Raw genomic sequence first — 15132 nt, 5'->3', positions numbered from 1 at the left:
TTCTAGCAGCCTCATCTTTTGAAGAAATTGTTTCTACAGCCTTCTGGACTACTCCAATTTCAACTGGCAGTTCACCTGTCACCTGGGGATCTTCCCCTCACATTCACCCCAGATTCTCTTTGCCTCTCTACATTGAATCTCCCCTTCCTGAAACCCATGTCTTCCCATTTCCTACTCTCACTTTATTGGAGTACATCCTCGAATATCTTCTCAACAAAAAAGAAAAGAGTATATAGAAAGAATATTTTTGAGACTTGCATGCCTGAAAAGTCTTTCTTGAACTCTCATCCTTGATTAATAATTCAGCTGTATATAGGATTCTAGGTTGGAAATGGGTTTTCCAGTTTCCCTCAGCAAAATCCCTGAAGGCATTTTACTGGCACATCATAGCTCTCCAGTATTGACAAATCTAATCAATGTCTCTCCAGTTCTTGGAAATAGTTCTGTTTTTCTCCTTCCCGAATATTGTAAAATCTTCTTTATCCCCACATTTCTCAAGTTTGTGGCGATGTAACTTAGCATAGATCTATTTTCTTTGTTGTGCTGGTTATTGGATGGGCTCTTTTAATCTCAAAATGTATGCCCATCTGTTTAGGGGGGTTTCCTGAGTCATTTCTTGATAGTTTCCTCCTCTCTCTTGTTTCCATTCTTTCTCTCTGAAACCTTGAGTATTTGGATCTCCTGGACAAGTCCTTGAATTTTGTTGTATTTTCTCTACTATTTTTCTATATTTTTTCTTTACTTGGGGAGATTTGCTCAAGTTTCTTCCAACTTTCCTGCTTTCAGAGTTTTAATTCACCAGAGTTCATTGTTATTCTCCTACTGTTCCATTTTTATGGCATCCTCTTCCTTCTTGAAGGTATAATAACTCATCTCTCTGATGAGATCAGTGGCAGCTTTTATTTGTTTGTTTGCTTTTGGGTTTGGTTTACTTCACTGTGTAGTCTCTCTCTCCCACAGGTTGCTTTTTGTCTTTGATTATTTCAGTCTTAGCCTAGATGCTTTAGTATGTCTCAATTAATTCCATTTTCGCTTTCCCTTAGCACTCTATCAACTTGTACTTCTATTTCATTTTGTCTTTTATTATCTGTCTCCCCCCACCACACCATGAACTTCCTGAGGGCAGAAACAATGCCATATATTCTTTATGTTGCCATCCAAGGCACTCAATAAATGGTTGCTGGATTGAATTTAAAAGCTTCTAAGATCTTTGGGGAAAAGCACCGTGTCTTTTTCAACCTGATTTTTCCTACAACACCAAGAGGCATGTGTTGCAAATGCTGAGAATGCTAAATGTGTTTCTGTTTTTGAGAGATCTAAAGTGTGAAGTTTTCTTTCTTTTTTATTTAAATACTATAAGTTGACTAATTGAATTTGAAGTGTGAAGTTTTCTAATTGAGCCAGTTAACCCTTAGCAAAGAGAAGTGGCTGGCTTGGTGGGGGGGAGGGGAGGAGATGAGGATATGATTCATAGGAACTTCTGTTTTCCTGAAATGTTTGACTTATTTTTACAGGAAGAATCTATGTGTGCGTAACTAGTATGGTTATAGAATTTAGATTTTAAAAAATTATAGAAAGCAGTACCACAAAGGTAACTGTTAATTCTTAAAATTAACAAAAATTCATGTCTACATAAGACTCATAGGAGAATGTTCACAGTAACATTATCCATAAAAGCTAAACACTGAAAACAACTCAGATTTCCATTAGAGTTCCATCAAGTGGTGAATGGAAAACAAAATATGGTCTATCCACATGATGAAATATTCTCAAAAGAAAAGAATGAAGGACTAATGCATACCATAACATGGATGAACCTAAAAACATTATTCTGAGGAAAAAATGCCAGACACAAAAGATTACATAGTATATGAGTCTATTTATATGAATCAACTACAAGAGAAGGTCTATAAACACAGAAAATAGACTGGTGGGTGTCTGGGCCTGGAGAGGGTACGTAAGAACAGGAGTTGCTATAAGAGATCTCTTTAGGACGATGGAAATGTTTGAAAAATAGATCATGATAATAATTGCAGGACTCTAAATTTACTAAAAATGATTAAATTATATACTTCAAATGGGTGAATTTCATGGTGTGTAAACTATACTTCAATGAAACTGTTAACTAAAAAAAGAAGAAATTCAATTCCTTACTTAGGATTCAAACATCACAAAAATGTGTTATATAGGAAATGACAGTGAGTGTGCCCCTTTGTCCTACCCAATCACTGTTTGGTGTATGTTCTTTTGGAATTTTTATATATATATATATATATATTTCATGTATATATATGTATATACACACACATATATACATATGTATATATTACAGAGGTATATGTTAATTTTACATACACATACACGCACTGTCATCATACTATGCATAAAGTTTTATAACTAATTTGCTTGCCTGACAAAGTATCTTGAAAAAGCAGGAAGAGTTTCCAATCAAGAAAGTAATTTGATTATCTTTGTGCTTTAGAAGTAAGCCAAGAGTGGAGAACCTAAAAGTGAGGATCAATAGGGAGGCTACCACAATGGTAACAGGCAGGAACAGAGGGTGGCCTGCACCAGGCTGGCCTCCCAGTTACTCCACCCGCCCCTGGGAGGCAGAGACACATCCTACTTACACTCTGGGAGAGATCCAGGGTATTCCCAGCATTGCTGTAGTGCTCCACCTCCAGAGCCACCACCTTCCCAGTCTTCATGAAGCCAACCTGATGAGAAGGGGAGGGGTTTCTCAACAGTGCCCTTCCTCTGGTAACCCTTAGTCATCCCTGCCCACTTGTGCTACTTGGAGGAAGCAGAAAGAACCAGACATCACACCATGAAAACAAGGTCATTGGGGCTTAACAGGTGAAGCAGAGAGGAGTTAACATCTCTCCAGTGATGTTCCATGGCTCCTCAATCCTGGACACACCTTCTCCCCACACTCCTCCTTCCCTCTACCTACTCCTGGTTTCTGGTTCTGTCAGACGGAGTGAGGAAGCAGAGAGGGGAGGGCAGGCAGAGAAACTGAGAAAGATACTGGGGAACCTCACAGCTTTGGGCCAGCAGGCAAGCTACACCCCACACGAGCATGAATGTGCTTTCATATTTTTCACATCCCTGACCCTATGCAGCCATCAGAACAAACCTTTAAAGGCCAGGCCATCCCATAAGTGAGGAACTGGGACTCAGAAGACCTAGTTACTTTCTGTGGGCACTCAAGAATTTCAGAATAAGGAAACTATGATCCCTTTGGGAGAGTTCAATCATGAAACAAAATCAGACAAGGTCAAAGGGGAGATATTAAAGGCCAGCCCATGGAGAGATGGGCTCCCAGACTGGGATCTAGCAGGTTATACTGTGCTTAGAGGGACAGGGACCCAAAAAGGGACCATCCCACGGAGGAACTGGCAGTGACCAGCCATCTGTGGTCTGGTGGAGCAGGTACCCACACTACAGGCCCTGGGCAGCTTTATTTCTCATTGAAAATCACTAAGCACTAAGCGGTCATTCTGATTTTTACATCAGGCAGTGAATACATTCACATGAGGCCATCCTGTAGGGATTTACCCAGGGCTGCTGAAAAGTCACACATCTCTCACAGTTGGATAAAGACCAAGGATGGACCAGAGCAAATTCTCAAAAGGCATAAATGCCACACTGGGACATCCCTTGGGAGTTGGCCGGCCAGCATCACCCCTCTATGTTGCTGTTGGCTGATTTGAATTTTTCTCGTTACTATTTTTTCTTTGAACTTCTACGGGTAGTCACGAAAAATGTTGAGATTACATCCCAGGATCCTTAGATCTTCATCCCCAGCTTTCATGATGAGATGGCACTGTCCCTCCCATCCCCAACATAGTTCCCAACATCTAGAACCTTGTATTTGGCTAAGAAGGGATGTCTGCCACCAGTTATCAGCATGTCCTCATCACGATCCAGCATGCAGCGCACAGGGCGGCCAGTCCTGAGGGAGGCATCAGAGGGTTAGAACACTGGGAGCCTCTGCAACAGCCCAGTCCTGTCAATCTCAGGGATGAAAACAGCACTGGAGACTTCTCTTTCCACCTGGCACTGGTGCGGGTCTGCTCCACCTCTAGCTGTCTAGGAACCGTGCTGGACAAGCCAGGGACTATAAGGCTATGAGATGCGTCCTTGCCCTCGGGGCCCTCACAGCCAGATAAGGGAGACAAGACATGGATCCATGCATGGAGCACAAAGAAACAGGTGGTGTTACCCTCAACCCAATGGCCAAGAGTTCTAAAAACTGAAGGCTGTGAAAATGCAAAGCAGGGGGAATCTACTTCTAAAGGGGGGGAATCTGGAAAGCCTTCCTAGTAGCAGCAGCCTTATTCTCCTTCCCCGGAGCTGGCAGGGAGGACTCACTTGTATGCAGCCAGGGCTACTACCGTGGACACCAGGGTGCTCCGGGTCTCTTTCCCTCCAAAGCCTCCTCCCATTCTCTTCACTCGGACCAAAATCCGGTTTATTGGAACCCCCAACATGTTTGCCACGAAGGCCTGTGGACAAAAGAAAAATTACTTGCCCTGAATGCATCACTGGGACTTACTTCAGGCCTGAGCTGTCCCGCCGGATATCTATGAACCTAATTACTGCTGTGAATATTGAGATTGTCCTTGATTTCAGAAGTGCCCCCACCACCTCCCCAGGCAGCCTTTGAGCTGAGGATCCTGGGAGCCAGCACTTATTAGTCACCGCAGACTGAATTCACTTGTCTTTAACCAGTGGGGGGAGTGGCTGGCCACAGCATACTCTCAGAGCCAAAGTTCATTCCATCTAGCCAGGAACTGTTGAGTTGTAAGGGGAGGATCAGTCACCCAAAACGCTGCCCACCACTGTCGCATTACCAGAAGTACAGAAACAGGAAATATTTGAGCTGCCACAAATAATGTAGTGGTCTCTGTGGCTACCACTTAAGCCCATACCCTTGTTTTACAGAGGAGGAGCCAGAGATTCAATGACTTGACCAAGGCCATATATCACTGGAATGATAAAAGCCAACACTTACCAGGCCCAATGCAAGTAGTAACACCTAATCAGTACACCCTACCAGGCCCATCTTGCAGATGAGGAAAACCAAGGAAGGCAAGGTAATAACTCAGTGACACCAGCTTGTTGGTTGACAGGGTCTGGTTCCAGGTCCACGACCCTCAAATCCCCTCCTCCCCAGTCCAGATCACCCTCTTCCCATACCCCACACTGCCACACGTGCTCTGCCAGACACTCCCCAAGTGCCCTCCCCCGGCCCTGGAGCTGACCCACGGGACACCTACCTGGGTCTTCATGGTGTTCTGTGTAGACGCAAAGAGCTCCAACTCCCCTTCCTCACCTTTCGGGACGGCGATGGTGCAGTGAGTCTCCAGGTAGAAGTGCTCTTGCCCACCTATGTACACTTCGCCTGGGGAGGCAATAAGACGCCCACATTGATCCCAAGTTTGCTTAAGGAGAGCACACCCACCGTGTACCAGGGACCATTGTAGGAAATAATTCCAAAAGGGGTCTAGTTGGCAGCCCTGCACCACATGGGAGCTGTGGGCCTAACTCCACGGTGTGGAGGTGGGGGGAGGAAGAGTGGTGGGGGAGAGTCCTGGCTGCAGATGGGTGAGGACAGCCTACAGGCCTACAGGGGGCGGCCAGGATCTGTGGCCACTACCTTCTCTGATAGTCTTCGAAATTCTACATACTACCAGCTCCTGAGAATCACTTAGGTCTATCTAGCCTAGAGGCAGGAGGGCAGAGATGAAAATGGCAGGTGGTCTTTCCCTGCCATCTACTGTTTTGTTACAAACATCAGAAGGACTCTTCCAGTAAATATTCACTCCCCTGCTCCAGGACCCAAGGTCCAGCCCTTGAATTTAATTTGTACCCAGGGCCAGTCCATATCTGGGACTGCACGGTGCTGGCTATACCTGAAACAACGTTGTCTGCTTCTGAAAACCCCTTCGTGAGTTCTCCCTTCTCAATCTTCAGCTCAGACCCATAAAAGGAATTGTTTTTTATAGCATCCTGAGGATCAGAAAGAAGCTTCAGTGACTGGACTTTCAGAGGAGAAGGAAGGTTGTTTCCAAACCTGAAAGAGAAACTGCTGGAACTCCCTCTCTCTTCTCACGCAGATATCTCTACTAATGCCTTACAGACTTAAAGTAAGCTTGTGTGTGACCCCAGGCATTGCATTCCTCCACTTCCTCAGAGATAGGTGGACAGCCTTGGATCTTGAGGAAAAGTAGAGTCCCTCAAGGAACAATGGGAGCTGGCACTGGGAAGGAGGAACCTAGTTTGGCCACTAATGAACAGACTCTGATATCATGATGGGGACATACGGTTTCAGAAGACTACCCAAACCTGGGGCTGGAAGAGATGTAAAATTTCATCTATTGCTGGAATCCTCCCTAAAGGATCCCAGTAAAGGTGCCTCCAGGGATGGGTGGCTCACCCCTCTTCATGCAGCTCTTTCTCAGTTACCTCAATTGTAATAATGGCTGGAAGTTCTTCATAGGTGATTTTCACCCCCTGAGCAGCTCTCTGTGCATGTTCTGGAGTGTCGGTGACCACAGCACCAATGATGTGCCCAATACAAGTCACCTGGGAACAGACCCAGACAGTTAATGAACATAACATTCTCCTCACAAAACAAATTATTTTGGATTGTTCAAAAGGCAAAGGAAGTCCAGGCCCCCATAGTTTTCTTAAGGTACATTTCAGGAATGCCTTGGGGTCTTTTCTTGTCTTTGTCCTACTATTTGGGATTATGTGCTTCTTCATGTGTTTAGAATCAGTGGAACTGGAATAGGACTTGGAGATTACTAGTATCAGAATGGCAAACTCACTTCATCTCAGAGACCAATTCTGCTGATTCACTACTGGCAGATTGTGGAGAAGCCGCCCAGGGTGGAATGTGGTGATTGACATGTTAGCCATGACTGCCGTGAGCAACAGAATGAGAGGCGTGGCAGCATGAAGTCTATCTATTGATTCAGATCAACTCCAACACCCTTGTTCTTCAGGTGAAGAGATGTAGACCCAGAAGGTAAGATCACAATCTTGCCTTGGTGTATTGCTAGACCACAACTAAATCTTAGCCCCCATTTCCAGTTTCATTTCCTTCTACCATTCCCTTTTGTCTTCTGTCTCCAGATTTACACCAAAAGCTTCTCGAAGGCAGCAATCATGTCTTATACTCCATCTAGATGCCCAGGAGCAGTAGTTCTCAAAGCCTGGTTCTTAGTCTTGATGACCCATACACCAGTTTTTTGTTAGATTTATAGAATAGAGATTGTTATTATCTCATTACTTAATGATTCAGGTCCTTCACAGGTCATTTTCTTCCAACATCCCCCAAAACATAAACAAAAAATATTGTCCAATTCATCACGTTGGAATACAAGGTTTCAGGCAGCCCAGGTGGCTAAGCAGTTTAGCGCCACCTTCAGCCCAGGGCGTGATCCTAGAGACCCAGGATCGAGTCTCACATCGGGCTCCCTGCATGGAAGCCTGTTTCTCCCTCTGCCTGTGTCTGTTCCTCTCTCTCTCTCTCTCTCTCTCTCTCTGTGTGTGTGTGTCTCTCATGAATAAATAAATAAAATCTTTAAAAAATAATTTTAAAAAAGGAATACAAGGTTTCTGAAAAGAAAACTCCACACAGTCTCTGATGGTTATCTCTTGAGGATGCTGTCAAGTTGTTGACTTAATTGAGTAGTGCTATGGTGATTACACCTGCTAGCAGCAGTCTTAGAGGCTCTTGTAGTTTTTAAAAGCAATTTGTTCTTCTGTCAAATGGAGTTCTTGTATCTCCATGGTTATAGCTTTGGATTCTCTCCTTCACTTGTACATTAATAATAAAGTGAATCTGCCCTTCAGCAACCCTAGTCTTCTCCAATTTGCATTTGATTTGTATTGGAATTGTAAAATGACTGCCTGAGGACTATCCTATAAGTGTATGGATTTTTGTAGCCACCATCTTGAGTGTTTGGAAAGTTTTGTGTGTGTGTATGCAGGAGACTTCCATATATGGTTGAAATCGATAGATGAACTTTTGTATAAGTGAATTATCAATACACATAGTGATGATATTGTGATTTCTATTCTAGTTAGTTTGTTTGCCATATTTTTATTTTCTTTAAAAAGGATCTTGATATTATACCCTTCAGAACCTAATTGGTAGTTCAAAAACAATCACCTGTCTTGTTTTAATGCCACTCTGGCCAGGCATCATCCTACTATGTGCAATTAGCAACCGTCAGTTAAATAGACAAGTAGGGGATCCCTGGGTGGTGCAGCGGTTTGGCGCCTGCCTTTGGCCCAGGGCGCGATCCTGGAGACCTGGGATCGAGTCCCACATCGGGCTTCTGGTGCATGGAGCCTGCTTCTCCCTCTGCCTGTGTCTCTGCCTCTCTCTCTTTCTCTCTCTGTGACTATCATAAATAAATAAAAAAAAATTTTTTTTAAAAGATTTAATAAATAAATAAATAAATAAATAAATAGACAAGTAAACACTAAGTGAAAGTTTAAAGTGCCACCAGACAGACTTTGTCCCTTTACAGATTATCCTTCACCCTGGCCAATCAGATGATGGCCACAGTATGTGCAAATATGGAATCCTTTCAAGATTAGGATTTAGACGCATGAGCACAAATTAAAACTTGACTGCTCATTACACTAACTTCATATCTTAAAAAAGCCAAGACGTACCTCATCCTCTGCAAAGATTGTTTCATCGTTAAAAATTCCAGTTTTATTACTCCCAGGAACATCATTAAAAGAGAGAAAGCAAACGAACCCTGGCACCTTCTCAGCTTCTGAAGTATCTATGGACCTGCAAGAATGAGCACAGTGAGGGGTCCAGGCAGGAAACCAAAGCAGAAGACCCATCACCCCACTGGATACCTGTCCTCAATTGAATTCCTCCCTTCTCCACCTTCTATTCTATTCTATCCTATCCCTATCCTATATTCTATCCTATTCTACCCTGTTCTGCAAACGCTAGTTAAATGCTTACCCTGTGAAGGTCACCATGCTGAGTGCTGCAGGGAGGATGGAAGATGAACAGGACAGCCCCCCCCCTCCCCCATCCCATGGAGCCTCTACTAGGGAACCAAATCACAGTGAGTAGCATTTACTCTTGAAAGCTTCTGCTCACCACTGATCAAATGACCCTGAACATCGTCACACAGCCAAATTCTTCTCCCCACCTTCGTGGAGCTATCCCAGGGCAGCAGGGCACCCCGGCCATCAGCAGGCCTGAGAGGAAGAACACCTGGAGCCTGTGTCACTGTACTTCTAACTGGCCCAGGCCCCCATGGGGAAATTAGCACAGAGGCACCTCAGAGAATAGTATAGAAACTACTCTGCACACCAATCAACTTCCAAACAGGCAATCCGCATCAGAGCTCCAGAGAGTCATTGTCATTGTTCTCAGTTTACATTCGGGAAACTCAGCTAGAGAAAATTGAGTGGCTTTTCCAAAGTCACCTAGCCAGAGAGCAGCATAGCTGGGGTTAGGCCCGAAGTGAGGTTAGCAAAAGCCCAAGCCAGGTGCACTTCTGCTGTATCTCATTCCCTTCTAAGTGCATGCAGCCAGAAAAGCCCGGATCATTGCATTTACTACAAAGCCCCATCCCCATCCTCCTACATCCATTCATACATCCCTCAGATGGAGCAAAGTTTTCTGAATGTAGACAATGGGTATCATGGTCAGCGTGCTCAGTATGGGCTCAAGACAAGGACAAAGACAAATGCATTTACCCTATAGCTGGCAACTGTATTCTCTTAAACTTTTTTCCCCCACAGAACTGGAAGAGTTTACTTATCTGTTAGGTTTTGTCTGTGTCCATGTTACCATTCCCAGAGCCTGTATCCAGGTGGCTAAGAGCAGCAGAGGAAACACCAATGAAGAGGAGACTGGATTCCCTAATGCATGCAGCCCAAGGGAGAGTTTCTCTGCTCAGCAGGCCATGTGTCTAACGTCACCAGCAAATCACATTCAGCCTCTGGCCTGAACTCCAGAGGCAGTACAGCCCAGTGCTAATGCTGCCTGGCTTCAAACCCCGGCTTTGCTGCAAATTCTGGCATTGTCAACTCTGTGACCTGGGGCAAGTAACTGACCATACTTCTGCCTATTTCCTCATCTGGAACATGGAGATAATAGGACCCGCCTATAGGGTTGCTGAGAGGAGTAAATGTGCCAATATATGTAAAATGCTTTAAACCAGGCTGCTGCAAATATTAAGTGCCATATGAGTGTCTATTATTATTATTATTGAGGTGGCAATTCTTGTCATTTGGTTTCTCCAAGTTCAACAAACAAGTATGAGCCACTCTTCTCTCCTAGGTCCTTTGTGGACTCTATCACTGATCCTTATGCAAACATCCTATTATGAACAAGGAAACTGAGAGCTTACATATGCAGGCCAAGGTCCCTGTTGCAAAGCACAGAGGCAGGGACACAATCCCAGGTCCATCAGACTCTCCTCCCCTTAGCACTGACTCAAGTTCTACTGAAATTTTGCACCGAAGTTTAGCCCAATTATCAAAGTGCAGATCTAACCCACTCCTGTTAAAAGCTCCTCCCTGCTTTTCAGACCAAGCATAATCTCCTGGTTCAGCACTCCAAGGCTTTCCTTATCTGGCCCCTATCTATACCTCCAACGTCACCCCCTCACCTTCCCAGGAATCACTGAGCCCCTAACATCCCGGGGTCCTCTCCTATGTGATTTTAAGACAAGTCCTTGTGTTCCTCTCTAGACCAGAAGGCCCCAGAGAAGCCTCCCAGAGCCCTTCTTCCTGAGTATATTTACGACACTCACTTGATCTTGGCATGGGCCCGGGTGCTGGTGACCAGTCGGAGGGACAGCTCGTTCTCGTAGCGAGGGATGTCGTCACAGTACACAGCCTCCCCGGAGGCCTGCATGGCCGCAGCCAGGTGGGGCAGGGGCCGGCCCACCATGTCCTCTTCAGACTGACCCTCAGGCACCTCCTGAAACAATGTGGTCACCAGTCAAGCTGAGCTGCAGAGGACACTGTTTCCCTACAGGCCCAAGGAAAGTGCAAGAGCTTCAGGCTGAAGCAAACCTGAGGAAGGATTGGGGAGGGTGGGGAGGCAGGAGGGGCATAGGGCAAAGTTACAGAAAGGCAGATAAGAAGTCATTGAGAAGGGTGCCATAGTATCATTATACAGAGGAACAAAAAATAAATTACTAAAGAGGAACCTCTATGTCCATTCACTGGGGGTTGAGTAAAAACATGCTCTATGCATACGATGCAATAGCACACAACTGTTAAGACATCCTTTAAAAGAATTTTAATGAGAAGGAAAGAATACTCGTGTTAAATATAGAAACAGGACATAAAACATTGTGTGTGTCTATGAGCATTTGAATTCTGTAGGGAAAACATACATTTTATAAACGTAGTATATACATTTCCATATATGCATAGGAAAAACCGGAAAGACATAAAGAAGAATATAATGATTTTTCTCTTGGAGGTGGGATCTTTTTGTTTTCTTCTTGATGTCTTTCTGTACTTTCCAAATGTTCTAAAAAGTATTTATAATAAAATTCTGTTAATAGTTGTTCCAAGTAATAATAATAATGGCCAATATTGTATTGAATGTTTAATATATGCCAGGAGCTATCTAGCTATCTAGCTATAGTTATGACACAGCAGAGCTTGGATTCCAAGCCTGGCGGTCAGACCCCAGAGTTCATACTTGGGACCACCATACTCTAGCCAGGGGCCACAGATCGTGGCCTGTGGGTCAAACGTGGCCCACTGGCTGCTTTTATAAATAAAGTTTTATTGGTACACACATTCATTTATGTATTGCCTCTAGCTGTTTTCATGCTACCATGACATAGTTGAGTAGTTGCAACAGAGACTGTATGGCCTACAAAACCCAAAATGTTTATGGGAGAAGCTGAGCCTTGACTTAGTGCTTCCCAAAAAGTTGCCATTGATAGAAAGTTGTTGTTTTGTTTGTTTTGTTTTGTTTTGTTTACATGGTCAAGAGAACTCCTGGCTTTTCACATCAGCCCCACAGAGGCACCAGAAAAGACAAAATGGAAAAAAAAATTTTTTTTTTCTTTTTCTTTAAGGAGCAGATGAAGATGAGAGTAATCCCAAGAGAGAAATTTGAGTAAGGAAGAGAGAAAATAGCTTCATTGACATTAATAGGATTCCCATTTTCTTCACTGGATATTTATGCAGAGCACTAAGGAGCTTTGAGCACCTATACAGAACTCAAGTTGGTCACTCACCAAAAGGTCAGCATCATCTGATATGACCTACAGAGGCCAGTGATATTAGCCATACATTCTGTATACTCACTTGGAAGAGCTGGACGTTGGCTGGAGGGTCTTTCTGAAAGAGTAAGGTGGCACTGGCATAGGTGGGGTCCAGCTTCCCACACTTCTGTGGAGGCAAGAGAACCGTGGTGATCGTGACTATTTCTACCACTGATCCCACCCTTGATTGTCCCCAAGGGGTAGAAGTTACAACTATTCCCCTCATCTCCTCATTTTACATTCCTTTGAGTTCTGGCTGGCTCTATCTTAACATCAGCATGCAGGCTTGGGAGCTCAGTAGTTAATAACAGCCTCAGAAACTCCCCCAACCCTGCAGCCTGCATGGTGAATGGTTTGTACTTCCTCCAACACACCAAATGGTTTCCCTCCCTCCTGCATTTATGCACACTGCTCTTTCTCCCCCAGCCTTGCTGGAAAATTCTTCTTCCTCCTCATTTCTGTGGGAAATATGGTATGGGAAACATGCACAATATAATCTCAACAGAATGAAGGGGGACATAAAACACAGCATAAACACAGCATGACCTCGAACCTGTTTAGAATGTGATATGTTCCAGATCAAAAGCTAGGAGGATGACAGGTCTGTAAATAGGTGGATGGAAGGACAGACAGAGAGAGAGAAAACAGAATGACAGACAGATGGACAGATAAATGTAGGGAAAAGGTCAGAGAAATAAGCAAAAATAGTAGCAGTAGTTTTCTGGGGGATCTGAGAGAAGAGTAAAATTAATTTCAAAAAAGTTAATTTGAAAAGTTTTTAATTTCTCCATTCAAAAATGTTTCATTTTTTTATTTTCAATTTTAATTTTTATCACATTTCCGGGGTTTTTAAGTTTTCCACAGTAAGTTTATTGCTTTTGTAACCAGAAGAAAATAAGTATTATGAATGTTTTTCAAAGAGGGATTTCAGTCAGCTGTCCCCACATCTGTGGGGAGGAGCCTTCCCTCCTTTGCACTACCCATACCATCTTCTCAGTTGTCACTCTAGCCTGACCTTTATTGACCAGGTTCCCTGCCACACAAGGCTTCCCCTTAGTGCCTGGCACAGTGTTATGTATAAAAGGTACAAAATAAACACTTGGCGAACCAATGTGGGGAGATGGATTCCTGCTCAGCCATACCTCCTCCAGAATGTGCACCCTCACAGTGACCACTGGGCCCCCGGCTATAGCAGCCCCACCTCCCAATGTCGTTTCACATTCTACCTTCCCTTCTCACTCCCATTCTAACTACAAAACCACAGTTGCCTCAGCCAGCCTCTGGAAGGGTCATCTGGTCTACCCATGCCCTTGTGCAGATTTTTCCAGCCAAGAGTTCAAGAGTTGTGACCTTTTCGAGTTCTTAGGTGAAATGATGACTGCAAGGACCAGAATCTATGTCACTGATGCCCAGCCCAGTGCTCTGCCTCGTAGCCACCCTGTTGGCTCCCATTTCCATTTGGCAACCTGGGCCATGAGTCCTTGGTCCTCTCTTCTCTACCCTCAGACGTCGGAAGGGAGGAGCAAATTGATCACCTGGTCCACAGGTGAGTCCTCCTCACTCAGACTGGTTCCTTAAATCCCCAAACAAGAGTCCTGCACAGAGTCTGTATCTTGCCACCATCCCCACCCCCATACTCACATTTTCTAAGTTCCCTCTCTCTAATTTCTGAAGCACTGTCAGGTAGAATTTGAAGAAGAAGCTGAGGGTGAGGGTCCGCCGAAAGTCCACCATGCCGCCAGGGGCATCGGGGGACAGCTTCAGCTCCTCTGCCAGGCCTGCACACACGTTCTGCAGCAGATCCTCATTCCATAAACTGCCAGAGAACAAGTGAGAGAGTGTCCCTATCTGGACCTCAGAATCATTTGCGTGGGCTGCTATGTACAAGGTGACAGTTGTCTGAACCTTGGTTCCAGATTTGGTTCAGATACTTAGAGATTTGTAATTTTGGGCCAGTTACTTGCCTGAGCCTCAAGCATCCTCATTTTTAAAAAGAGATACAATAATTTTTTTTAAATACCACCAAAATAATAGTAAAATCTATTGAGTCCTTATCATATATACTAGGCAAAATCCTAAGTGCTTTATATGAAACATTACTTTTCATTTCAATTTAAAAGTGTACCAGGGAAAAAAAAAAAAAAGTGTACCAGGGAAAATTTTTAGACACATTTTACCAATGAGAAAACTGAGGCATGAGAAGGTTAAGTAACTTGACTCATATAACCCAGCAGGTAAGTGTTGGAGCCAGGAATTGGAACCAAGGAACCAAACTCCAAAGGTAAGCTTTATTTATCCATATGGTCATCGTAAGGATTACAGAGGATAGTGCCAGTGAAGGGCGTGGTAAAACTGCTGCCCTATCCTAACAGTAGTAATAGTAGCCATAGTAGCCATAGTAGCCACGTAGCAGTAGTAGTGGCAGGAGTAGCAACAGCAATAGTCGTAGAGGTAATACTAGCAGCGGCAGGAACAGTAGTTGTGGTAGTAGTAGAAGCAACAGTAACAGTAGTAGCTAATGCAGAAATAAGAGAAGTAGTAGAACAAGGAGAAGTAGCAGTAGTAGTAGCAACAGCACCAGTAATATTGTGTTTCGTGGTAGAAGTAGTGGCAGCAGCAGTGATACTATTAGTTTAGCAATGGTAACAGTAATGGTGGCAACCGTAGTAATAGCAATAGTAATAGTATTAACAGTAGCAGCAACAGTAATGCTATTAGTAGTAATATTAGGAGTAGCAGCAGTAAAAGTAGTAGCAGTAATAATAGTATTAGTAGTACAAGAGACTGCAGTAATAGTACCAATAGTGATAGTAGGGTTAGCCACAGTGGTAACATTAGAGTA

The 15132-nt window shown here is 44.0% G+C and overlaps 1 protein-coding gene across 3 annotated transcripts in view; it reads right to left on the bottom strand.

Annotated features, from left to right (window-relative positions):
* The window catches only part of XDH (xanthine dehydrogenase), a 60044-nt gene that overhangs the window by 15835 nt on the left and 29077 nt on the right, over positions 1-15132 (bottom strand). For 2 of the 3 annotated variants that reach the window (XM_077843692.1, XM_077843694.1), the window contains 10 exons: positions 13932-14106; positions 12334-12417; positions 10812-10981; positions 8698-8821; positions 6472-6591; positions 5919-6015; positions 5283-5407; positions 4375-4508; positions 3868-3955; positions 2631-2717 (listed from right to left, as the gene is read on the bottom strand). In XM_077843692.1, coding sequence (XP_077699818.1) covers positions 2631-2717; positions 3868-3955; positions 4375-4508; positions 5283-5407; positions 5919-6015; positions 6472-6591; positions 8698-8821; positions 10812-10981; positions 12334-12417; positions 13932-14106 — 1204 coding nt within the window. The remainder of the gene's footprint in view (positions 1-2630; positions 2718-3867; positions 3956-4374; positions 4509-5282; positions 5408-5918; positions 6016-6471; positions 6592-8697; positions 8822-10811; positions 10982-12333; positions 12418-13931; positions 14107-15132) is intronic. The other variant, XM_077843693.1, reaches the window with a different exon arrangement.

This window comes from Canis aureus, chromosome 12 (assembly GCF_053574225.1).
Source record: "Canis aureus isolate CA01 chromosome 12, VMU_Caureus_v.1.0, whole genome shotgun sequence".
Taxonomy (NCBI): domain Eukaryota; kingdom Metazoa; phylum Chordata; class Mammalia; order Carnivora; family Canidae; genus Canis; species Canis aureus.
This window is presented reverse-complemented; position numbering and strand designations above follow the sequence as displayed.